Source organism: Phocoena sinus, chromosome 1 (genome assembly GCF_008692025.1).
Source record: "Phocoena sinus isolate mPhoSin1 chromosome 1, mPhoSin1.pri, whole genome shotgun sequence".
NCBI lineage: Eukaryota > Metazoa > Chordata > Mammalia > Artiodactyla > Phocoenidae > Phocoena > Phocoena sinus.
Genome location: NC_045763.1, coordinates 122476784 through 122502581, shown reverse-complemented (window position 1 = coordinate 122502581; position 25798 = coordinate 122476784). Strand labels below are relative to the sequence as shown.

The window sequence follows — 25798 nt, the reverse complement described above, 5'->3', positions numbered from 1 at the left end:
AGTTTGTACTTCAATAAGACACTTGTTTCAGATACCACTCTGGAGAAAATGGGCAATTACAGGATGGGTGGTGGATTAATTTGCATTGAATTTTTTCCACTTTATTTCTTTTAATTTTTTTGATTTATTATTCTTTTATTGAAGTATAGTTGACCTACAATTTTGTGTTAGGTTCAGGTGTACAGTAAAGTAAGTCAGTTATATATATGTGTGTATATGTATACATATAAATATACATATATACATTTATTCTTTTATAGATTCTTTTCTATTATAGGTTATTATAAGATATTGAGTATAGTTCCATGTGCTATACAGTAGGTCCATTTTGGTTATCTATTTTATGTATAATTGTGTGTATATGTTGTAATTTGCGGTGAGTTTTAAAGGTGAAGGGGATTTTAGAACACATCTAACCTACTCCATCCTTTTAAAAATGAGAAAAAGGAAACAAGGGGTAAATCGACTTGCTTTAAGTTATATCATCATCATCAAAAGCTTACACATACCGAACACTTACTATGTATCTGGCACATTCTAAGTGATTAATATGTATTGGCTTCTTTAATCCTCACAGCAAACCTATGTGCTAACAGAGGCTCAGGGAGATTCAGTAACTTGCCAATATCATGAGGTTATAAGCAATGGACCTGGGATTTGCCAGCAAGGCTGGCTTCTGAGTTGGGGCTTTCTCTTTAGGTACACCCTCTCCAGGACATAAAACTAGAAAGTGGGAGGACAAAGTGTCACTGGTACTAGTGAATGGACCTTCTGGTGGTACGCTATAAGACGGCCTTGCTATGTCGTTTTCAACATTTTTACCCACAAGTTGGATAAAATATGGAAAGCAGTTCATCAGATCTTCAGAAGTCATGATATGGGGAGAGGAATAAAAAATACACTGGACAAAAGAAGCAGGATCTCAAAAAATACGGGCTGATCTAAATGTTTTCATTTCAGGGGAATATAGGAAGATATTGCGTGTTGACTCCCAAACCAATTGCCCAAGAATGGGTTGGAGAATATGCATAAAAGAGAATACAACTTGGGGTGTGGGATTTATCAATTCCAACATGAATAAGCATGGAGGGCTGACCAGAAGCTAATGCAAGGAAGCAAATGACAATCTGTGTGTATTTTGCACTGGTCACGTCCATGCTGGTTCTCAGCTGATGCCATGAGACCAGTGACTAGCCAGGGGAGCTCCAGTCACTGAGACTTTTCACAGTGACGGCCTGATCTTTCTTCCTCCTTCCTGACCTGCTTTTGCTCTGGCGTCCATCTTGGCCTCTTCCCCCATTGTCATCCTGACTTTGTTCCTGCCTCTTGCCCTTTATTCTCAGTTTTTGTTCTGGGTTCTCCTAGCATGTGGATCTTGGGGTATTTTTCCCCATGGGGACCTGATTTGACTGCCTCTCTGACTATCAGCCATGCTGCATCAGGAGAAAACCTCTCATCTTTGTTTCAGACTCTCAGAGCTTAGTCCATGACTCTGACCCCTGGAGGGCATGCTGATAGCACTCCCATTGCCCTGCCAGTACATACAGCACAAGAAGATTTGGACCATATCTGGAGTATTGTATCCAAGTCTGGCCTACCCCCTTCCCTACCATAAGGGAATCTCTGTAAATTGAAGTATATTCATAGAAAAAGGATAGGCTGTGAATAGTCTTGAACAGTTGGTGATATGTGGAATGAATAAAAGAGGCCAGAATGCCCGGAGAAGGTGGACTATGGGCTTGGGAGAGTTATCTCTGACTTTGCAGAAGATCCTATTGTGAAAGACTGCACAGGTTTCTCTGTGTGGCTCCAGGGAGTAGCCTAGAACCTGTGGGCAGAAGTGGCAGGGAGGAGACAGATTTCAGCTTAATAAAAAACTTTCTCATGGTAAGAGCTGTCCAGAAATGGAATAGAATGAAATGGTAGTGAGCTCCCCGTTATTGGAGGTATTCAAGTATAGGTGGAGCAGTGGCTTGTCAGGAAAGCTGTATAGTAGATCCAAACATCAAAGGGATGCTTAGGCTTTTTCGTCTGTGGGTTGGTTGCACCCAAGAGTCTCTGTGCCACTGAGGACTCAATGGTGCTTTTTGAACAGGTGGCCTGATGACAGTGGTATGTAAGGTAAATGCATCTCTCCAGTGAAATATCAGAGAAGGACCACCCCATTTGTCTTTCCTACCTGTATATTTTCTGTGTCAGCGAGCTCTGGCTTCTAATTGCCTTTGTCAAGCTTCTACCTTTAGAGCACAGACAAATGCTTCCGGCCACCAGAACAGGAGGGGCCCACCCCAGATCTAAGGGCCACTCTCGTTTAGTTTTCCAAAGCTGAGGATGGCCTCTCACACTTGGTCAATCTTGTGTTTATGAAAGGGCTCTGTTCTCTCTTGGCCCCTATCCCCACCGCCTTTCCCAGATCAAATACCAAGTGCATTGGATAGATAGAAGCCGCAGTGAGAAAATGCATTTTAATAAAACCCCATTGATTTTGGGGGCTGCAAGTAAAGAAAAGGCACCTAAAGAGTCCCACCCCCCCCCACTCCCCCGCCCGGCCACTTCCCCCTCCTCTGTCCTGACCTACTCTGGGGCGGTCACACATGGATTGTCTTCCCAGGTAATAGATTGTGCCACCATCGGTGGGGACCTCTGGGGACCAGCCGGAAGGTGGAAGAGTCGCACGCAGCAGCCCAGCCCCGACTTAATCAAACTAGCAACAGGATCTCCAGCGGCAGCGCGGCGGTGGCAGTGTGGCAGTGGCGGCAGCGGCGGCGGCATTATGCGTGATTACTGACAGGCACCAGCTGCTGCCGCCACCGCCGGCTCAACGCACGATGTGGACTCTCAGATCGAGAGGCAGATTCCTGACTAATCCCAGAGGGCTGGCCCAGCCCGAGCTGCCCGGGCTGGTAGGAAGCGATGACCACTCTTGCTAGCCCAAGTTGAAGGGAGCCCGGCTGCGCTCGGGAGCCAGGAGAGGCCGAGCGATTGAGCAGACGCGCCCGGGAGGATTATGAACTGAAGAGTCAACATGTACGGAAATTATTCTCACTTCATGAAGTTTCCCACAGGCTTCGGAGGTGAGTATTTCACATGGCTTCACCGCGGGGACCGTCTGGAGAGACGGAGCGGAGATGGGGAGATCCGGATAACTGGATTAGGATTGAATTAGGAGAGCATATATGTTTATAGGCATATATAGTGTGTTTCCGTGTGAGTGTGTGTGTGTGCATGAGAGAGGGACAGGGGCCGGGAGAGGGAGGGAGCGAGAGAGGGGGAGAGAATGGTCCGTAGGTGAGGATCTGTTTGTACATCAGAATGAGTGAACGGATGGGAGGATATGGGGATATTCTAAGGAGAGCCTCAACCCACATGCTTGGGAATATTTCTGAGACAAAGGTAGACTAAGTGCATTGTTATAACCCGGTGTGTTTGCGTGGGTGTGAAGAGTGGAAAAGGTAGGGGAAATTACTAGGAGGTACCTATTATCCAACTTGCCATGCGGAAAAAAAAAATGTGACTAAAAAGGTTTTGCCTATATTAAGGGTCCCTGGGATACTTCATAACAAGGGACTGATTGTTTTATTTAAAAGCAGATTTCCTTAGAATTGCATTTTTAAAAAAAGAAAACATAGCACTTTAATTTGCCACCCCGTTTTTCTTCCTCCGTTTTCTCCCCTTTTGATTTGCTAATAGCCTCTTGACCCCTCCCCTGCCGCTGTCCCCAATTCCATTTCCAGGGTCACTGCCATCAGTCGGAATCTGGGAGTTGGTGGAGGGGCTGGGTGGTCCAGGTCCTCATAGCAGAAAACGGGCGAGCTGGAGCTCTAAGTTGCCAAGCCAGGCAACGCAGCTGGGCGGCACTTCCCAGGGGCTGCCTTCACACCCAGGCACTTTGGTCCCAAGGCTCCTTCCATTCGGTGACAGAAGCAGCACAGTCACCCAGCTTTGGATACATGGAACCAACAGCTGACCAACTGGCCTCTCACTTGGCAGCTGGTGGCGTATAGTTCGGGTTCTTGGGAGCCAAAGGGGAGAGCTTTTGCCCCGCGGACGCTGGCAGGCAAGACAAAGCAGAAACTCTTGTCAGGTCTTGAGAACTGAAAAGTCCCTGCTCTCCCCACCTCCTGTGGGTCATAGGCCATTCATCTGAAGGCTTGGGGGCAAAGCTCGCCTACCCCTCTGGGCAGTCCCCTCTACAAGGTGTGGTGGGACATGGCCAGTGGATGGGGTCCCTGTCCTGGAGTCATTAAGCCAGGGGGTTTGCTGATTCATTTGGGGTACATTGGGTGGTTTTGTGGGCCAAGCATGGAGTTAGGCGCTGGTAATACAGATGTGCATGAGATGTAGTCTCTACTATTTGGACCGGGCAAGCTTGTTATTACCGAGACAGATTGTAATACTGCATAGCATGTGCCCTATCTGTTGCAGGAAGAGGTTGCCACTTGGACACAGCGGGTGGGGGGCCATGGACACACATCCTGGAGGTGGGAATGCTGAAGCTCTTGGGGCCAGTCTTGTGACATGACCCGTTGAGAGTGGTGGCCAAGGCTGTGACCTGGACATCTGATCTCCAGTTTACAGTTGGGTCCTGGGCGTGAAAAGCCTTTTCAGCTCCCATCTTGGTCCCATTCACAGCCGAGAAGTACTGTTTCCTTTTCCCTCTGAGTTCAGTTGTCTGAAGAACATGCTTATTCATGAAATTCTTGGGACCCCTGAGGTCTGTGAGGTTATGGCTTCATGACTGCCAAGGAGACCCTCTGCGACAGTTGGGGTGAACAAAAGGATTGAAGGTGGACAGACGTAGGGAGAGAAAGTCTGGAGAAAGAAGATCTAGTCCAGAATTCGCTGGGGGCTGCTGGCTGGAATCTTGGGACGGTAGCCTCCTAAGGGACCTCAAAGAGCATCTTAGCCCTCTTATATTATAGATGTGTAAACTGAGGCCTCAATAAAGGCAGGAATAGTTTAAGGTTATGTGGAGTTGAGGGGGAGAGCCCTTCTGGAAAAGCCCCTCACACACACACACAGAAAGAGAGAGAGAGAGAGAGAGAGAACTGAGTTTGGTTTCTAGGTTTTCACTTACTAGCTGTGTGACCTTAGGCAAGTTATTGAACCTCTCTAAGCCTCGTCTCTAAAACGGAGTTTAATATCCCATCCTCAGATCATGGATGTGAGCATTAAACGTGCAAATGCTTGAAAAATCAGCTATAGAGTGTTGTCTGTATATGTGGTATTTAGTAAAAGTTAATATTTTCATCCCCTCCATTTTGTTCAAGTACTAAAATGCAAATTAATCTAAAAATCAAACATTACTGTAGAATAATGAATTAGGAATCTGGGGAAATAAAATTGAATCCATGAAGACCCACATACGTTGCTGGTTTAAATTTTCATAATTGTGAGAGCTCTGGTATTTAGTGTAATTAGGTTTCAGATAAAAGGAAACACAATTGGCTGGACCATGGAAGAAGTAGGCTGATATAACATGAGGGGTGGGAGGAGAAAGGATAATCTAGGCTGTTGAAACATCTCCCCCTGATGCTTCTTTTCCTCCTCATTCCTGAGGGAGGAGAACAATTATTTTGTATAGTTCTGCTGAGGTTTTCCATTTTGTTTGCTTTTGCCAGCTAAGAGGTGGAAACACTGAGCAAAGGACAGGGACCCCTTGAAAACGGAGGTCTTCATGAGAACTTGCAGCAGTGAGGGAGGGAGGGAAGGAAGGAGGAGGACCCACCCATAGGCACTGGGGAAACCTGAGGATGAGAGCAGAAATTACCTGCAGCCTCTCACCACCTTTGCCCAAACGCAGCGCGTTGTGCCACACATATTAAGTGATCTAGTGTATAACCCCTGCCCTTTTACATATTAGCAAATGGAACCACAGAGGGCTCCTGGGATTTGTGAGGAGCTCTAGGGAAGCAATGTCACCCTTGGGAAATAACACCTGAGGTTTGCATCTGGGCTGTGCTTACCAGATATCAGGCCTTCCCCCCATCCGTGAACAAGACACTGGTCGAAGTGGCCACAGAGTGGGGACTAGTTGGGTTGCAGCAGCCCCACCAGCGTGCCCACTCTCCCAACTCTGGGCCCTGCCATGTGATGAGGTGAGAGCCCTTTTCTTCTCCTTTTCTGCCAAGTCCTGGCTTTGCCAGCTGCCCAGTAAGAGATTTGTTTGCCTGGATGAGACAGTTGCTGCCTCTAAGAAGATGGCAAAACAAAGCCTGTAATCCCCCCCGTCCAATTGTGCGGTAATCCTCAGGGTGAGAAGGAGATCAGGGGAGAGGGAACTTCTCTTGTTTCATTTAACAAGCACGCAGTAGCGCTTACTAAGTGCCAGCTACCACTGTAAACACTTCACTAGTATTATCTTATTTAATCCTCATGACAACACAGTGAGTAGGTACTATTACTAATAGTATCACATTCCTTTTATCAGCGAGGAAACTGAGGCATTTCAAGGTGCAGTAACTTCTTTTAAGGTCCCATAGCTGGAAAATGGCACAGCCAAGGCTTTGAATGCAGGGAGTCTGGCTCCAGAGTCCAGGACGTGCTGAGTTGCCTCTCACGGCTTCTGTGGGCCACAGACTTGCTGCAGGAAGCTAAGGCCGCAGTGCCCGCCTTGAGGGGGTGAAGAGCCCTAAGCCAGCCACGGTACTGCCCAATGGTTGCAGACACAGTAGCCTGGCATTGAGGAATAAAGCGCAGGATAGGTTAGCGGTCACTCAAGAGCAATGGTGGCCTCTGGACAATTAACTGCTGGCTTCTTCTGGGGGCCCTACTGATTTGCAAGAGTCCTGCCCTACAGGCTCTGATCATCTGTGCAGAATACTCCCCTTCTCACCTAAGAATAGCTATAGAGGAGGGGTTGAGTTGGAGGTGCGTGCGTGTGTGTGTGTGTGTGTGTGTGTGTGTGTGTGTGTGTGTGCATGGAGGGCAATATGAGGATGTGGGAGGAGGGTGTGTATGTGTGTGCGCGCGCCAGAACATGTTTTTCCCCTCCAACAAATGTGTGGGTGGCTAATAGGGACCTACCATGGATGTAAGTGGTTAGGGTTTATGTAGGAAGGAATAACTGTTTACGAGATTTAGGAAGGAACATATTCAGTATAAACTATCTTCTGAAACATTTACAATCTTACCAAGAGATAGAGAGCTGAATAGCAGCTGGGGGAAGAAATTAAGCAAAGGGTAATCAAACTTCTCCACCTCTTCCTTCCCTTCATTATGTAGCTTCTGTATCTGCAGAGAATTTAGCCACCAGAGTTGGGTGGCTGGGATGCCAGGGCTCCCAGAGGAAGCTGCTATTTTCTCCCCTTATTTGAAAGTAGAAAACACAGAGGCCCAGGGAATCTAAGAAGTGAATGTTCTAGAATACCTGGGTTTGGGTGGCTTTCATGAGATTGACCCAGGTCTTGGTTCAGTGATTTTCTCAAAAGAGTGAAAATAATAGCTGACGTTTATTAGACACCTTGCATGTGCCATGCCCTCTTCCAAGGGCATTACATGCACCGTCTCATTTAATATTCTCAAGGACCCTAGGAGGTAAGGTACCATTATTATCCCTGTCCCCATTTTTACTGACAGAAACGTCGAGCCACAAGGAAGTTGGGTAACCTGCCCAAGATCACCCAGCTGGTAAGGAGTGGACCCAGGATCCAAATCCGGGCAGATGTCAGGAGTGTTGCGCTTAACCCTACACTGTGCATACCTCTGGCTGCTTGCTGGGGAAGGCAGAGGGGGTGGGAAGGGTGGAGAGGAGGTGGAGGGGGGCGGGTGTGTGGAGTCCCAGATCCACCCCAAATGGGTGAATTATGTGTAAGAACAACAAGTAACATATTCAGTTCTTACTCTGTGCTCTTCACAACTTATTTAGGGATCATAATGTTTTTTCTTGAATATGCATACTTGCAGCAGATGAATAAAATGACAGGGGTGGGGGCAGGGGACTGAGCCCTCAAAGGTGCTAATAAGACAAAGGTCAAAAAAATTTCCAGGGCTTCCCTGGTGGCGCAGTGGTTGAGAGTCTGCCTGCCGATGCAGGGGACACGGGTTCGTGCCCCGGTCCGGGAAGATCCCACATGACGCGGAGCGGCTGGCCCGTGAGCCATGGCCGCCGAGCCTGCGCGTCCGGAGCCTGTGCAATTTCCAGGTGAACCTCACTTGATTTTAATCATGGAACTTGATTTTGTATTCTAGGGCGGAGGTTGGCAAACTTCTCCTCTACAGGGCCAGATAGTAAACATTTTAGTCTTGGCTGGCTATAGTGTCTTCCACAACTGCTCAGATCTTCTGTTGTAATGGGGAAGCAGCTGTGGTCAAATGCATAAGCTAATGCACAGGGATGTGCCCTGTTGAGTATGTTTGCCAACCCCTAGGGGATCATTCCAGAGAAGTTTCATTACTGTTTCTGATTGTCCACCAGTTAGCGTGATTAACAGCACTACCTCTAAATAACTTCCCTGCACCCCTTCCCTTCCCTGCAAGAGCTGAATCTTTTTTTTTTTTTAACATCTTTATTGGGGTATAATTGCTTTACAATGGTGTGTTAGTTTCTGCTGTATAACAAAGTGAATCAGTTATACATATACATATGTTCCCATATCTCTTCCCTCTTGCGTCTGCCTCCCTCCCACCCTCCCTATCCCACCCCTCCAGGCGGTCACAAAGCACCGAGCTGATATCCCTGTGCTATGCGGCTGCTTCCCACTAGCTAATTATTTTACGTTTGGTAGTGTATATATGTCCATGTCACTCTCTCACTTTGTCACAGCTCACCCTTCCCCCTCCCCATATCCTCAAGTCCGTTCTCTGGGTCTGCGTCTTTATTCCTGTCCTGCCCCTAAGCTCTTAGACATTGTTTTTTCTTAAATTCCATATATATGTGTTAGCATACGGTATTTGTCTTTCTCCTTCTGACTTACTTCACTCTGTATGACAGACTCTAGGTCTATCCACCTCATTACAAATAGCTCAATTTCGTTTCTTTTTATGGCTGAGTAATATTCCATTGTATATATGTGCCACATCTTCTTTATCCATTCATCCAATGATGGGCACTTAGGTTGTTTCCATCTCCGGGCTATTGTAAATAGAGCTGCAGTGAACATTTTGGTACATGACTCTTTTTGAATCATGGTTTTCTCAGGGTATATGCCCAGTAGTAGGATTGCTGGGTCAATCTTTAAAGCTAGAAAAAGGACTTGCTGCTCATCCGTTCTGAGCCCTCAGTTACAGATGAGGACACTTGGGAAAGCAGGTGGGTCTTGCCCAGGACCTGTGGCTGTTTATGGTCTTCAAACTGGGTTCCCCTGAGTCCCCTCGGGAGCCACCTGGGGTGGCAGAAAGAAGAGTAGAGGGAGGCTAAGCCACAGAGAGCCCTCCCCCAACACGTTGGTAAAATAGCAGTACTACCAATTACACAGGGTCAGGGTTAACTTTCCACAGTATAGGGGTTCAATAAAATAAAGCCTGGATAATTGTAAACACACAGTAAAAGTTCATTTCTCTTTCCTGCTTCAGAAAAGTTGGAGACTATGGTAGTAAGTTCAGCTAAAATTTTATATGTAGGTTTTTCTTAGAGGGGGTATGCCTGTTCTTAAAGTGTCAGACTGTGCAGTAGGAGAGGCTGACAAAATGAAGTAAAGAAGACATCGATTCTGTGCCAGTTACAGAAAATTGTATTTTAACGAGTTATTCCAGGGCAGACACTCATGAGATCCGGCAGAAACAGAGCAGTGACCTGGGACCTCCCATCCCTATAATCTTCAGGATACCTTCGCCCCAGGCCAGTGTCCTTAATGAGTCATGTCCCCCTGAGTTTCCTCAATTTCAGTTTGCATACCCTGGGGCCCTTGGTTCCCTTTATCAGATACTGTAACTGAGAAAGGGGTGAGGGAGAGAGCAAGCGTTTCTAGGTTCAAGACCAAACTCAAATTCCTGATGGGATTTCAGAATTCAGCATCTGAACTTAAAAAATGGAAAAGCTTGTGATCTTTGGTTAAAAAAGCATTTACAAAAAGAGGAGCGGCAAAGAAAGTGCTTAATAAATATGTTGGGCTGTTTCTTCTAGGCTGGTTGCCTGGGTTTCATTTCTGTGACTCAGCATCTCTTTTGTCCCTCCTTCGGCTGGCTGGTCACTAGTGTCATGAGGAAGCAGTCTCTTGGAAGGCTTGGGGCTCACGGTACCTATGTTTTCTCAGCCCCAGTGACATGGGGAGCAGAGCAAAGGTTAGAGATCTTCAGGAGGGCAAGTATATCCAGACTGCTCCGGGAATGCCCGTCAATCATTCATTTGGCACACCTTGTCTCAGCATCTGGCTTGTGTAAGAATTGTGTGGGACACCGAGAACTAAGACCCATCCTCTGCCCTGAAGGAGTATATAAACCAGTTACAAGCTCTGAAGTCTGCAGAACAGTTAGAGATGAATTATTCCTGGAAACATTTCTTGGGGCTGAAGTTAAGTGAATAGATTCAAGGAATTTAGGTACCTGGAACCTGAGAACAAATAATACCATGTCCATTACCCAATGGTAACATTGCACTAGGGATATGGTTGGCTGTATTTTAAGACAACTGCTGTCTTTAGAAGACAGTCCATATTGAGAGGCTAGGGAGAGCATATATGTACAAGAAGCCTATATAGACAGAGAAAGGGATTGAGGTCATGGATTCAAGACCTGGGTGTGGGCAGAATTAGTGTTCAAGTACTTCAGGAACAAGGGGTGAGAGGGGGGCACCCTCAGCAAATGCCTGGAGCACTTCCTGGCGTTTGTTTTGGTGGATGGGCTGGTACATGGTGTATCAGTGCATGGAACTTGTTTAAAGGGTCAGACAGCCTGTCCTGGTTGGTGGAGACCCTGCTCCAGTACCCCCTGGTGCCTCGAATGTGTTAGGGATGGCACAATATCCATCTGTACTAGAGAAGTTCAAATTTGGTCCTGGGTGGGAAGGCTGGTTTGCCGGCCAAATGCCATTAATTACATGTAGGAAGGTTGACAGAAATAATGCCAGACTCAGATTCTAGGTCTCTAGTAATTCACAATAAGCACTTGAAAATGTCACTTTATCATTCTGAACCTCAGTTTTCTAATCTGCCCAATGGGGATAATTTCTGCCCTTTCAACTCTTCTGAGTCAGTTTGAAGCTTGAATGCAACAGACAGTGGCCTCCAAGGGACTGCTATATCCGTAGTGCCTAGCACAGAGCCTGGCACACAGTAGGCGCTCAACAAATATTTTTTTGACTGACGGAACCAATAATTGATATGGAAATACACAGCAGATAATTATAAAGAGTTTTATGAATGTAAGGCGGTATGTAGTGGATGGAATAAGCTTGGGCCTGGGAGAAGAAGACCCAGTGTTTTTGTCCTGTGTGGCCTCGACCTAGTCATGCAACTTCTCTGGGATTAGTTTCTCTTCTATAAAATAAGGTGGTTCTTCAAGTCCTGAAAGTCTGGTTTCTACCCCAAAACAATATGGCCTTATTAATTTATGACAGAATTAATTTGGAATGGTGATTAAACTGATCATGGCAGGAGCTAGTCTGTATTTGCTCATTCATGAAAAAATAACAAAAAAGGTTTGTTAAGCAACTAAGATTGTAGAAGTGTTGAGCCTCTTTACGTTACATCGTTTTTCGAGCAATTTAAAAAGCAAGCATAGTGGGAACCTCATTAGCATATTAACGGAGTGTTAATTACAAAAGAGTCTTTTAAAGCAGATTTTATAAAATCCCCACTTAATAACCATTAGCTTGTGGTACTTGAAGCACAAACTCTTCACGTGTGTTACTTAGAAGTATTAAAATCGTAATTTAAAAGTAATCTGCCAACTTGTCATGAATTTAGACTGATTTTTCTCTCAATTGATCCAAATGAGTGAGGTTTTGCTATAATTATATATAATGCTGGTAATAATGAGGCTGATTATCAATCTTTGCCTGCTTTTCGCTACCTCCATCATTACAGGTTTTAGGGGAGGGGGTGGGGGTGGAGGGAGAAGGGAGGGATGGAGGGGGGAGTGGAGGATGCCAATCTCCCCCTCCCCCTTCTCCCGGCACTAGAAGAAGCAACCTCCAGCCCCTACCCTGAACAGCCAGCCAGCTCTCCTTTGGGGACTGCAGGAATCAGGCAGAGCTACACTGTGTGAGCCCAGAAAGGCTGGCCAGTTGGCCAGGGCTGCACACAGCCGTGTCAGCCTATCAGCTGCTGTGTTCTCTTATTCCTGCTGAGAGGCCAAGGGGGCTGAGCCTCGGGGGCAGAAGGAGTGCCTCTTCTCCCACAGCTCGCTAGCCACTTCCATCACGTTTCTTCATTTTCCCCATCAAGAAAGCCAGAAAGGACATTGGTAGCAGAGAAAGCTTCCTGTTAAGAGATGCAGCCTCTACTTCTTCTCACTCCCTGAGAACTAATATCTTGGTGTCCACATCTGTTAAAATGTGGAGCTCAGTGCCTGTAAAATACCTTCCCGTCCGGTCTCAGGGTGGCCGTGCGGCTCTGATGTGTGTGTGAAAGGGTTTTGAAAATGCCACAGCAGTTTAAATATAAGAAATGCATATTAGACAGCCCCTGGCATCTGAGTATCCCTTCTGTGGAAGAAAGAGGGAGGAAAAGGTTAGGCTGAGCTGGGACCCCTGATGAAGGAAACCAGAGCTTGTGTTTGATGTGAGAGGCTGGAGGCAGATGGGAAGTGTTCTAGTCAGAAAGTGCCAGGTCATCTACACACTACTGTATATAAAATAGATAACTAATAAGGACCTACTGTATAGCGCAGGGAACTCTAGTCAATACTCTGTAATGACCTATACGGGAAAAGGATCTAAAAAAGAGGGGATATATGTATATGTACAACTGATTCACTTTGCTATACACCTGAAACTAACACAACATTGTAAGTCAACTATACTCCAATAAAAATTAAAAAAAAAAAAAAAAAAAAGGAAAGTACCAGGTCAAAGTCCTGAGAGGGGCCATGAGTCGGGTTAGGAAGGGCAGAGTTGGGGACAGAAATTGGGCCCAGGGAGGCTTGATGGAAGAGTGGTCCTGAGTAACTGCTATAAGTCGCTGCACAGCTAGTATAGTATATGGTGGGGCTGGGATTAAAATCCAGGTCTGCTGCTTTTCCCCTAGAATCAAATACCACTTGTATAATTTACTAGCCATGTTCTCTTGGGCAAGTTATTTAATTTCTCTGTCCCCCAGTTTTTGCATTTGTACAATAGGGGTGAGAGTTGGTAACCTCAAAGGGATTTGTAGGGATGAAATGAGTCAATATCTGTAAAGTGTTTAGAACCATGTCTGGCTCATGGCAATTGCTTAATAAATATTATCTGTTGTTGTTACTCAGTAGAGGAGATAAAATTTGTCAATTAAGTGTCTTCATATGGCAGACCCTGGCCTACCTCTCTTGCAGCCTGTCTGTGTATTACAAGCCAAGCTGGGAAAGGGTGTGTGAGCAAGTTTCCCTTCAACTAGGAAGAACAGGCCAGGTTTCTGAATATTCTGTGATTCTTAGGCTTATGTACTACGTTCCTCCATTGGAGAAAAGGAGGCAGATTGAGTGTGAGATTGTGCCCACCGTGACAGAGAGTAGAGTGGGGTAGGGCCCTGTGATGTTCCCTGGACTTCAAATGGAGAGTTCTGACTCTTAGAAATAGCAAGTCTTTGCCTCTGTCCCCTTCCCTGTGGATGGGTATTAACCATTATCAATGATTCATCATAAGTTTCCATTCCATCCTGAAGCTGGGACAGTGAATTCTCTACCCAGGTACAGCAGTAAAGGGGTGGAAGCACCAAGCCATTTGTTCTCTTGTCTAGCCAATTAGAAAGACTCATGCTTAACATTTTACGTTGATTGGCTGAGGATAAGGTTGCTAAGCAACTTCCTTGCCTTGGTAAGAATTCTGTAGTTCTAAGTACCTGGGCTTCTCTTTCTCAATAAGTACCCCCTCAACACACACATGCAATTTGTTGTCTAGAGATTGCAGGGATTTTGGGTTTGGTAAACAATCAGAGACATAGATTTCTTATGCAAATAATATCTATTGATGAACTCTATATATAGTTGTATACACTAATTAACCAAAAAGTCTATTCCATTCATTGATTAGGCAACAAATATTTTTTGAGCATCTAGCATGTTCCAGGCACAGTGCTAGATACCACAATGATAATTGTGGTGAAATTTAAAATATGTGACAGGCAGTAAGTCACCAGGTACTCAGAATGGAAGTTAGCATGGAGGATATCTTTGTGCTGGGATGGATTCTGGGGGGATCTGGAGGGTCCTAGGGGAAGGGTTGGGGTGGCTGGGATAATGGAGGGGCACTCTGTGCTCAGAGGAGTGACTAATACTATAAACAACTGGTATGTACGTACTAGTGTATGGTAGTGACAATCCTTAACAGAGCACTTACTATTGACATGGCTTGGGTTAAACCCTTTACTTACATAATCTTCTACAATGGTATTCAAGCCAGACTCAGGTCTCCCTCACCACTTTTACAGTATGGTAAGAAATTGCAGCTGCTACCACTGGGCCAGTCGTCTCAGATGCTCTTAGCACCCCTGAGATAGGTATGCACATCTCCATTTATGGCTGAGGAAACTGTGGATGAGAGAGGTCCAGTTCCTGGCTCAAGTTTATATGACTGGAAAGTGGTACAACCTCAATCCAACCTAGGACTTTTGGGCTTCAGAGGCTTGTATTCCATATAGACTGCACCCCTAATGCCCATACAATGCACACACAGGCTTCGGAAATCAATAGAGTGTATGCACCCTGCAGATTTCCAAAGAGCTTTGCTTCCTGGTGACACCAGCAGCATCTCAAAGTGCAATCTGGAATCCCAAACAGCCTGAAGGGCTAACATGGTCCAGCTGATGATGACAGGGGCCCCTCAGCAAGTGGTCCAGACTCAGACCATTCCAGACTACCACCTGCACTTCTTTTAGATGCCAGTGAGCCATATGCTACCTACCTCAATGTGCATGGAACAGCATTGGAAGGGATCTTAGAAGCCAATGGGTGCTGGCTCCTTACTGGGGAGAATAAGGCCCGGGAATACGAAAGGCGTTTCTTCAGTATGTCGCCAGGAGAGAAGAGAAGCCCCTGAGAAAGTCCTCTCCATCAAATAAGTTAATTTCTATAAAAATCATGGCTATGCTAAGAGAGTGAACTCTGCAGAGTACGGATTTTGTGTATTTCCCGGGCATCTGACAGTGGGCATGGTGTGAGAGGCTGACAGGGATCAGGAGGGTGTGTGGTCAGGGAGCGAGCAAGGCTGATGGGCTGCAGAGGCTGGAGAATTGGGCTCCCAGCCTCTGCAGAGGAGCCAGGGAGAAGCATTAGAGAAAAACCTGACCTCGGATTTGGACTAGAACCCAGGTTTCTGGAAAACTTGTGCTAGCTGTAATTCCCACATGGCTATGAAAAAAAAAGGAGTGAGAGCAAAAGAGGCTGATAAAAGTGTCATGGACGGGTATGCTTTAGAGTCTATTTGGGAGAATGGATTAATTTTCCATTGAGAAACACTTTTGTCATTATAGGCATTGTTTTCCACCTTTTCTAAAAGCAAGGCTGTTATTTCTAAGAAACGCTGGGTCATTGTGAGAGGCAAAGAACCAAAATGCATTTGTGTAAGATGTATTTGTCTTTTGGAATTTTACTTTAAAAAATACGGTTATAAAGTAGCCCATCTCTTCTGGGTCATTGACTCAACAGAAACAAACCACATTTTAAAGGCCATTGTAAATCAAACTTTAACTGTGTTTAATTCTATCTCAGCAATATACCATTGTCATCACTGAGTAGTCAAGCCGTATTCTGATTGTCTTAATTTATATTATTATTAAATATAATAAAAACAATGTACTTTTAAATCTCTCTCACATACCATTTTATTCTGGAAGCAATTTGTGAATTTCCCCAAGTCCATATTTTTATATTTTGCACAGTTCATGTTTCTTAAACATCATACCTTTGCATACTATTTTCATGATATCGAACATGTGTTCTTGTACTTAGAAGTGTTCTGAGGTCAATTTACTTTTCTTTTGAAAACTTAAATAACAATTTTGAGGAACATCATTTTATATAAAAAACGGAAGCAGAGTCACTTGCTGTATAAGAGACAGTGAAAATGAATTTAAAACTATTAATATTTTCAAAAGGTTTGCCTACATACCGCTTAAAATACGACCTAAAATGTCCCTCACCACTGGTGTTGCAGTTTCCACACCTTGGGAACTCTCAGGTTGATGAATGTGTGAAAGAAAATCTTGTTCCTGTCTGTCCCATAGCTCTGAGCCTGGTGTAAGGCACTGGGCTTTACCTTGGGGATATAGAAATGAAAGGCATAGTTTCTGAGATCCAATTAAAACAGAATATGCAGGGCCCTTTGGTCCATTTTTGGAAAGCCGACGCTGGAAGGGAAAGTCGGTTTCCCTCAGATGGCTTGGCTGTGGGGAAGGACAGCTGTCATCCCTGCCGAGTTCACGGCTCCTTGCCCATCAAGTCGGGCTGGCTCCTAACTCACCTGTCACATGTTATCTTAGTAACAGGCTCAAGGTGTACATTGGCCTCTTTAAATGTCACAGACTTCCAGCACCTCAGAAGAGTCTAAAATTGTTCTTTCTAATCAGTGACCGTCTGGGAAGATTTTTGTTTTTTCTGTCTTGAGTTCTTGGAAGGTGCCCCCTTCTCTCTTCTTCAGATGAACTTTCAGCATGAGATCATTTCATAATTGAGTTACCTTGTACTTTGTGATATGATGGCTCTCTGAATCATCTCTGCTATCCTTGACAGAGCACACAGGAGAGAGCACGGGCTTCAGATTGACAGTTTGAATCCAGGCTCTGCCGCTTACTTCTCGGCTAATGCCAGTACAGTGCTAGTGGTGAGGATACATAAACAGACACTTTTTCCCCCTCTCAATTTAGTGGAAAATACAAGGAAATACACAAGCTGTTACTTACAAGACAGAAAAGGGCATTAAACCAGAGTAGGAATACCAGGGAAGACTTCCTGGAGGAGGTGATACTTGAGTTAGACCTTGAAAGATGAATCAGAACTTGCTAGACAAAGGAGGTGGGGGTAAGTCATCCCAGAACTGGGAGCAGCATGGGGGTGAGACTGAGCCTAAGTGGTCTCATCTGTAAAAGGTTGAGATGAGGGGCTTCCCTGGTGGCGCGGTGGTTGAGAGTCCGCCTGCCGATGCAGGGGACGTGGGTTCGTGCCCCGGTCTGGGAGGGTCCCACATGCCGCCGAGCGGATGGGCCCATGAGCCATGGCCGCTGAGCCTGCGCGTCCGGAGCCTGTGCTCCGCAACGGGAGAGGCCACAACAGTGAGAGGCCCGCGTACCGCGCAAAAAAAAAAAAAAAAAAAAAGGCTGAGATGATACTCATAGGCCTATTATCAGGATAAAATGAGTTAATGTATGGAAATTGCCTATTCAGGACACATAAGAAGTGTCTCACTTGTTCATTTAAACCCCTTTACCACTACTCTGTGGACCCAGAGCATTTGGTTCACCTCAGTTGTGGTACTTAAAAGATCATGATTGGGATTCATCTGTTTATGAGACAAGACACCTGATAGACTGAAACTCCTAGGTAGAATCACTAGAAGGGCACAGACTCCTCAGACATGAGAGTGACTGTTCTCTCCATAAGTAGACCTTAACTAAGTTAGCAAATGCTCCAAGGGCAACTCCAGGTTGACATTTTTCTAGTGGGACATTTATGATTAAGAATAGCTGCAGTTATACCTCTGATGCTCCACGCTTCCCTCCAGAATGTGAAGAGAGCACCTCCCTCCCTAAATTCTGTTCCTAATACTACGCTCAGTGCTACTGAGGTCTCCTAAAGGCTTAAGACATGCAGTGCCTTCTCTGCATGTAGAAGGCACTCAAGGGATATTCCTTGAACCAACAGTGAACCACCTAAGGTCAGGCACGTGACTTACTCCCTTCAGCATCCTATCTGCCTGGCATGGTGTTGGGCTCCAGTAGGAAGGGGAGAGAATTGGATGGTTTCTCCAGCAAACCATGCTTACTGACCACCTCTCCCCTTAATCCTTTCATGTCCCATCCACGAGGACAGCATGGGTGCCGTGGTGGGGCCTAACACATGGTTTCTTTGAATCTGTTCTTGCAATGCCAGCCACACAGGGCAGTGGCACTGTGATTTAGGGTGGGCTTCTCTGTTATTTTCCCAATCTCTCCTCTGCTGTTGCAGACCCTCAGGCTCACAGCTCCTCTCTTCTGGAGAGAATGTTGCATGCCAAGCTCCTGAGATGGCAGTGGGGCACCCTTCTTTTCTTTCATCTTGAGTTGCAGCTAAACTTGGGCTCAACTTATCTGGGGAAAATGGTACCAGGTGCCATCTGCCTAGAGCCCATTTCATAGACACTTGTGGCCGCAGCTCCCTATCCCTGGAGGCAGAAACACTCTGGGCAGGCCTGGCTGCGCTTCCTGGGCCTCTGTGGCCATTGAGCCATGCCCAAGCGTCCTGAGTCTTCTTCCGTGAGCAGTGATTAACCTTCCAAGAGATTGGCAGGACAGGAACCTTATGGACATAAAGCTGCAAAAGCTACTGGCAGTCAAGGGCATGATAAGAGCCTCTGCCTTCCCCATGGTCATTATGGATTGTGTTTCCGACAGCAGGAACTGTGTTCCCTTCGGTTCTGAATCCCTAGCACCTGATGTAGTTCCTGCACCTTAATAGATGTTCGTTACATATGAATGAATGAATTTCTCCCGACTTTATAGGTTCAGCCCTGCCCCAGTTCTCAGAGCAATAGGAATTTGAGGCAGGGAATTCTGGAGCAGCCTGGACACCTGCTCACTCCATCCCCCAACTGGGGGTTTGGTATTGACTCACCTTCCCTGTCTGGCTGGCTCAGGTCACAGTCACTCAGGCCTGGGGACATGTGGGCTATGCCCCTGTGGCCCTGGCTGTTGATCTGACACAATGCAAGGTGAATGTCATGTGGTGCACCAGAGGACTGGCACATCAATGAGTATTTCAGCAGGCCCTTTCCCCTCTCTGCTCTTTGCTTGCCTTTATTCTACCAGCTGCGGGAGTTCACAGGTGTGCAGGTGTGGCTGGAAGGAGGGGAAGGATATAGGAAACAAAAGGAGGGGGCTCTGTCCTAGTGTGCCATCCCTGTGTTTCCCTAGCTTCTCATCACCTTTGATCTTCTCCTTACAGGTTCCCCCAGCCACTCTGGCTCCACGTCCATGAGCCCGTCAGCAGCCTTGTCCACAGGGAAGCCCATGGACAGCCACCCCAGCTACACTGACACCCCAGTGAGTGCCCCACGGACTCTGAGTGCAGTGGGAACCCCCCTCAATGCCCTGGGCTCTCCATATCGAGTCATCACTTCCGCCATGGGCCCACCCTCAGGAGCTCTTGCAGCCCCTCCAGGAATCAATTTGGTTGCCCCGCCCAGCTCTCAGGTAGGTGTCCGTCTGTCCACTCCAACGTCTTTCTAGACATCCTAAATAGTTTCATCCTGGCACAGAGGCAGCACTCGGCAGGTGCTGAGTGCATGCTTGCAAAGGGATTGGGTTGTCTCTGCAGACTTCTCTCCTGCAGGGCCTTCATTGAGTGTGCCCTCAGGCAGAGGAGCCCCAGAGAACTGATGATGCCTCACGGTCCAGAAAACTGTGGCTGAAAGGGAGCCACCCCTGTGGTTTCAATGGTTCAGCCCTGGCTGTGATTTCAGTGTCTCTCAGGCCTGTTTGTCTTCCATGGGGTGGACCCCCTTGATTCTTCTCAATACTGGGTATTTTTTGAGTCAGTGAAGTGTCCAGTGCTCTATGACATGCTATAGGGCAGCAGTCCCCAACCTTTTTGGCACTAGGGACAGGTTTCGTGGAAGACAATTTTTACACGGATCGGTGGGTGGGAGGGGTGGGGAACGGGGGGATGGTTCAGCGGTAATGCGAGCAGTGGGGAGCGGCAGATGAAGCTTTACTCACTCGCCCACCGCTCACCTCCTGCTGTGCGGCCAGGTTCCTAACAGGCAGTGGACCAGTACCAGTCTGGGGCCCCACCGGATGAGGACCCCTGCTATAGGGGATACCGAAATGATCAGGATGTGGTCTTTGCTCTCCAGGAGCTTACAGTTGAGAGGGCAAATAGGCAGATGTGGCACACGGATAAATCTAGAGCAAGGCAGACTGTGTTACCTACATGCTATCTCTGAGATAGAGGTAAAGATTATGGAGACTCGGGGGGAAAAAAACAACCCTCACTTTAATTCCTAGTGCCTTTTGCTACAACAGAGGCAAGGATGTATATCCATGGTAGATACTACATTGTTGCTCTGAGGAAGCTACAGGATGGCCAGATGCTGTGTACTTCCTTCTAGCAATGTCACACTGAGATTATCAACCTTTCCTTCTTGTAGCGGTCAGCTATTGCTGTAATGATGCTGCATGACAAACAATCCCCATATTGCCACGGTTTACAAAAACACACATTTTTTTCTTACTCACAAGTTTATGTGTTGGCTAGGAAGGCTCTGTTTCAGATGGTGGGTGAGCTGGGCGAGGCTGCAGCCTGGGTGCAGATCAGCGCCTCATGTCCTAGACTAAAGAAGCAGCAACTTCTTGGGGCATGCTTTTCTCAAGGTATCTCCCAGGAATGCGAAAGTCTAAACCAAATCACGAAAATACAGTAAGTCTCTGCTCACATCATGTCCATTAATATCCCATTGGCCTAAGAAAATTGTGTGACCAACTCCAACAATTGTGGGAAAGGGGAATAGTTTGTGCCTGTTTCATTGGGAGGAACTACAAAGACACAATGCAAAGGATATGAAGAATTAGGAACAATGATCTTATCTACCAGACTCTCCTCTCTCCTTATTCTGGTATCTCACTATTGGACCAGGGTCCCTCAAGACATCTAGCAGCAGAATTAGTAGGTCCTGTAGCCTCCTTTGAATTTATAGTTCTAAGAAGAGGCAGGACTCCCACTGTGTTAGCATTTCTTACTGCTACAAAGAGAACTTCAGAGACTATCCCTAGAGTCCCTTCCAAGACATTTCATGTGCTCAGAGTCTGAAAGCAAAGCCATGTGGAGTCATAGAATTTTACAGCCGGTAAGGATTTCAGTAATTTTTTCATCTATGGATTAGAGAATCTGGAGAAGACCTTAGCGATCATCTAGTGTAGGGATTGCAGGAGCCAGGGGCCAGGCAGGTAACACAGGTAGGTGAATGAGCCTGGTGCGGTCTGTACAAAGCTGCCCTCATACCCTGAAGCTGTTCAAATTCAAAGACTTTAAGTACTCCATGGGCCAAGCAGAGTACTTCTGTGGGTCCCATTTGGCCAGCCCTTTGAACCCCAATTTGTAATCTAATGGCTCTCACCTGTAGGATCTTTTTCAGAGTACACATTTCTCCCTTATCCCGTATTTTGGCCCTTGTGTGGGTTGTAAAACTCCCGCAGAGGATTCTAACTGCCCCACCCCCGCCCAGCTGAGAACCACTAGTTCTAAGTTCTTCAGCCCACATAGGCTCAGTGGGCTCAGGTGATGTGTCCAACCTCACACCACCAGTCACAGCAGAGTCAGGGTTACACCCCAAATCTCCACATCCCCACTCAATCTTTATGATGCTGCGTTTGCCCACTGCTGTGGTGTATTCTGACTTAACCAGTGACCCCAGGATCTTCCTGTTGGCTGCCAAGGATTAAAAGATGAATAATCGGTGCTCCCAAGGAGTCTTGTGGGGGATGTGCCACATCACGCAGATAAATTGCAACGTTGTACGTGCTGTCGAAGGTGTAGGGGCAGAACCGAAGGGAGCATGGAAAAGGGCCCTGTGAACTCCCGGTTGTGTGTTCCAGATGTCAACTGCTCGGATGAGTGGGGACCAGACAGTGGTGGGGAGGAACATGGCTCTATGCCACCCTCACCCACTGTCATCGGCAGAGCTGGTGATACCATACCCTTTAGAATGTGGCACTTGAAGAGACTGGTTTATTCATTTTCATTCATGTGAACAGATGCCAGGAAGGCAGGTCAAAGTCAATAGGTTAGAGACAGAAAGAGAGGTGGAAGTTCTGGGACAAAAGTGAAATTTTGCAAAGGACATTCACATTCATTCAAATAACTATTTAGCAGGATCTACTCCGTACCAGGCACTATTTGATACCGTCCTAGGTTCCGGGGCAAAGCACTAAATAAGCCTGTACTTTCATGGCAATTACACTGTAGCAGGCAAGACAGACAAAAACGAAATGAATAAACCAGGTAGTTTCAAATGGCAATCATTGTATCAGGAAGAAATAAGACAGGGTGAGGTAATGACCAGTGTCAGGGCTTGTGGGTGGGGAAGGGGCAGGGCACCGGCCCTCCAAGCCTGCTTTTAGCCACCACACTCCAGTCTAATTGAGCCAAACCTGGCCAATAAATTCAGCTTCACAGCCATGTGAGTGGCAGGGCCGCTATTCCTGGACCATATGTCTGTACAGAGGGATTGGGGTTGAAAGGTCAGCTGAAAGCTTTGGTCCTGGCCAACTGGGCTGTGTGCAGAGGCCAAGGCCAAGTTTGGCTTTGGGAGCTATATTAAGCTTGCCAGCACTGGTGAAGCTGAGCAGCGTTGGGGCTTGGGTTCTGGAGCCACACGGCAGTGACACTTTGCCCAATTAACTAGATAACACATGATATCTAGTGCTCTTAGTGTTAGCCACGGTGAGCTGGACTCTGGACACTCTGCATAGATGATTCCTATGCATCCTGCCTTTCTTGCCCAGGATTGAGGCTGAGTGGGACTTGTCCGGGAAACATGCGCCTTGTGTGACCTGGGTCTAGGGTAAGTGCAATTTGAGGGTGAAGGGAAGCGCTCAGTGTGGGGGCAGCGGGGGGGGGGGTGTCTCGTTCTGTGCTCTGTCTTCCCGGTATTTGAGCTTCTTTTTTTTTTTTTTAATTCTTGTTGTATTTTCAGTCTTGAGGAATAAAGAGAAATGAACTGATACTCTGGAGGCAGGGACGGGGTAAACTTTTGCAAACCACTTTAACTTATATTTATCTCAGTTCCCTTTCCTCTATTGTGGGGTAACACATTTTGCCCTGATTACCCTACAGGGATTTTTTATGAATATCAAAGGAGATGTGGATTTGAAAAATCACTGCTTAAGCACTTATGATACTCTATGGCAATAAGGTGGTATTATTAATATTATTATTATACCTAGGTGCTATATCATACACCTAGGTGATATATATTATGCAACTGTGTGATCATTGGTTCAGGTGTGTGTACTTTGTTGTTGAAAGGTTCTAGAGAAGTTCATTTCAACAATCATTCATTGCACTAAGCACTGGAGATCTAAAAAATGTTTAAGACTCAGTCCCTTCCCTGGGGAGTATCTAAGTGGAGTGAACAATTTCCCAAAACACCAAATATATAATTGAGAAGATATTTATGCAGCTTTCAGACAGAATGATCTAGATCACGTTTTTCTGAGTGTGTGTGTGTGTCTGTGTGTGTGTTTAATGCTGCATTTTTGTAAGTGTGATATCTGTTGGCTCGACCCCGAAGCAGGCCCTACCTTTGGAAGGCTCCCGTCTCTTTCTCCTCTCCTGACCCAGCTGCCTGACCTGGGTTCTGTCCCTGATAATTCCTGCCCAGGTAGTGCTTGATAACCAAATTATTATCCTTTCAGATGCTTGCATTTTTACAGAGAATACTTTGATAATAAGAATTGCAAATGTTAGAGCTAGAACAGACCTTAAAGATCATCTGTTTAATGATTTTTTAAAAAGCCATAAAGTCTTTCCTTCAAGTGAAAGTATGTTTGGAAGCCATTACATGTCAAATAAAAACAGGTCTGGTGAACTAGAGGTGGGAGACGTGAAGGCTTCTTACTCAACCTCGCCACCCCCTGCCATACACACTCTCTGAGCTCAAAACCCACTGCTGTCGCCTGTGGATGAGGAAACAGCTTCTCTAAATGAAGTCACCCAGTCAAGATCACACAGCAAGGAAGTGGCAGGTCCAGGCTCTGTACTTTTTTTTGACAAAGACCCTCACTCGGTTAAAGAAAGGCCACTCTAAGGAGACCGCTCATTGGAAGAGGTGCGCCTGCCTGCAGCCTGCTTGTCTGGCCACGTATCTGCCTTGAGTGGAATAATTTGGGCTGAAAGCCGCTCAGAAAGGTGGCTCCCAATGTTCTGTGATGGCTCCAGGGCATCTAGGATGCATTCAGTCCTTGGCTGAGAGGACTGCAAATGGAAGACAGGCCAGCCAAGTGTGTTTCTCTCAGGAGCAGCCGGCCGCCTGGTACATCCCGGCTCTAAAGTGCTCACTTCAGCAGAGCTGCTTCTAGTGGAACAAGACAGCTGGGGCCGCAGCACTGGGGACCATGCAGCTAATGGGTTTGAGCTCTGGGGGCCACCTTCGATCTCATCTACCATTGCTCTGATCCCACACAAACCCCAAGACAGCAAAGAGGCTGATGGAGACGAGGGCATCAACCCACCTGTCTCAGCCACTGCCTCCTAATGCCAGCCCAACTCAGGAAGAGGAGGGGTGTCGGAGAGAGGCTTCCAGGAGAGAGTGGCCAGAAGCAAGTTGGTTCCTCTGGGTGCTCATTGCCAATGAGGTGGGGCGGGAAGCAGTCAGGGCAGGGGCGGTCTGGGGAGCTCCTGCCACACGAGACAGACAATGTGGGGAAGGAGGAACGATGACCTGAGATCCAGGAGCCCGGGGTTCCAGCTCCCACCTGTTAGATCTGGGAAGGCACCTAACATGGTACCTGGGCAGGGGCAATAGGCTTGGTGTCTCTCTCCTTCAGTCTTTCCCCATGCTGCTGCCTCATACTTTGAGGACCTTTTTTCTCTGCTGGAAACCTCATGGCTCCTCATTGCCTCTCAGATTAGATCCACTCTCCTTAGCTGGGCAATCAAGTACAGCCCACCTTCCAGCCTTGTCTCCCATCCATCCACCGGACACAAATACCTGGGCTTCCCTTCAGGCCTTTGTTGTCAAAACTTTTTGTCCATCACTGGCCCATCCAAATCCTGCCCGTTTTTTAACTTTTTTAACATCTTTATTGGAGTATAATTGCTTTACAGTGGTGTGTCAGTTTCTGCTTTATAACAAAGTGAATCAGCTATACGTATACATATATCCCCATATCCCCTCCCTCTTGCCTCTCCCTCCCTCCCTCCCCATCCCACACCACTAGGTGGTCACAAAGCACCAAGCTGATCTCCCTGTGCTCCCCGTTTTTTAAAGCTGTCAAGTCCCAGCTCAAATGCTCCTTCCTTCAGGACATCTTCCCTAATCTCACTTGCTTTCTTAAATTATCCCAACCAGCTTTTAATCTCACGGATGGTCAGTTTCTTGGGTTAGTGCCTGTGTATTCTTCCTTTTTGTATCCCAGGATTTCTGAATGAACTTAAGAATAAACCACTTTACAGCTCAATTTCCTCATCTGAAAAATAGGAAAACCTCATAGAGTTGTTGTAAGGATTAAAATAGCTAATTAGCGTTGAGCAAACTTTCCTTGGACGGTAGCACCTACAGTAGCAAGAACAATAATTACTGTTCTGTGATTGTTGTGGGCTGGAGGTGGTGGGTATGGTCCTGTTGGAGATGGGAGTGGGAGAGGAAGGTGGGTGAGGGTCTCCTGAGCCCGAGGTGACGGTGTCCTCCTCCTTATTCCCATGACCTTTCTTATCCATCTGAGGATTTGCAGACAAAGTCATGGTTAGCTAGAGGGCTCTTTTTGGGGGGTTGATCTCTTTCATGGGGTGGAACTAAGTGCTAATAACTATTTCCTTG

General features: G+C 46.7%; 1 protein-coding gene across 2 annotated transcripts in view; it reads left to right on the top strand.

Annotated features, from left to right (window-relative positions):
• Nucleotides 1–2738: 2738 nt before the first annotated feature.
• The window catches only part of RXRG (retinoid X receptor gamma), a 44758-nt gene continuing 21698 nt past the window's right edge, over nt 2739–25798 (top strand). The window contains exons 1-2 of one of the 2 annotated variants that reach the window (XM_032639911.1): nt 2739–3074; nt 19207–19454. In XM_032639911.1, the coding sequence (XP_032495802.1) occupies nt 3026–3074; nt 19207–19454 (297 nt within the window). In that variant the 5' untranslated portion in view covers nt 2739–3025. Of the gene's footprint in view, nt 3075–19206; nt 19455–22599; nt 22823–25798 lie in introns of those variants that run through there. The other variant, XM_032639922.1, reaches the window with a different exon arrangement.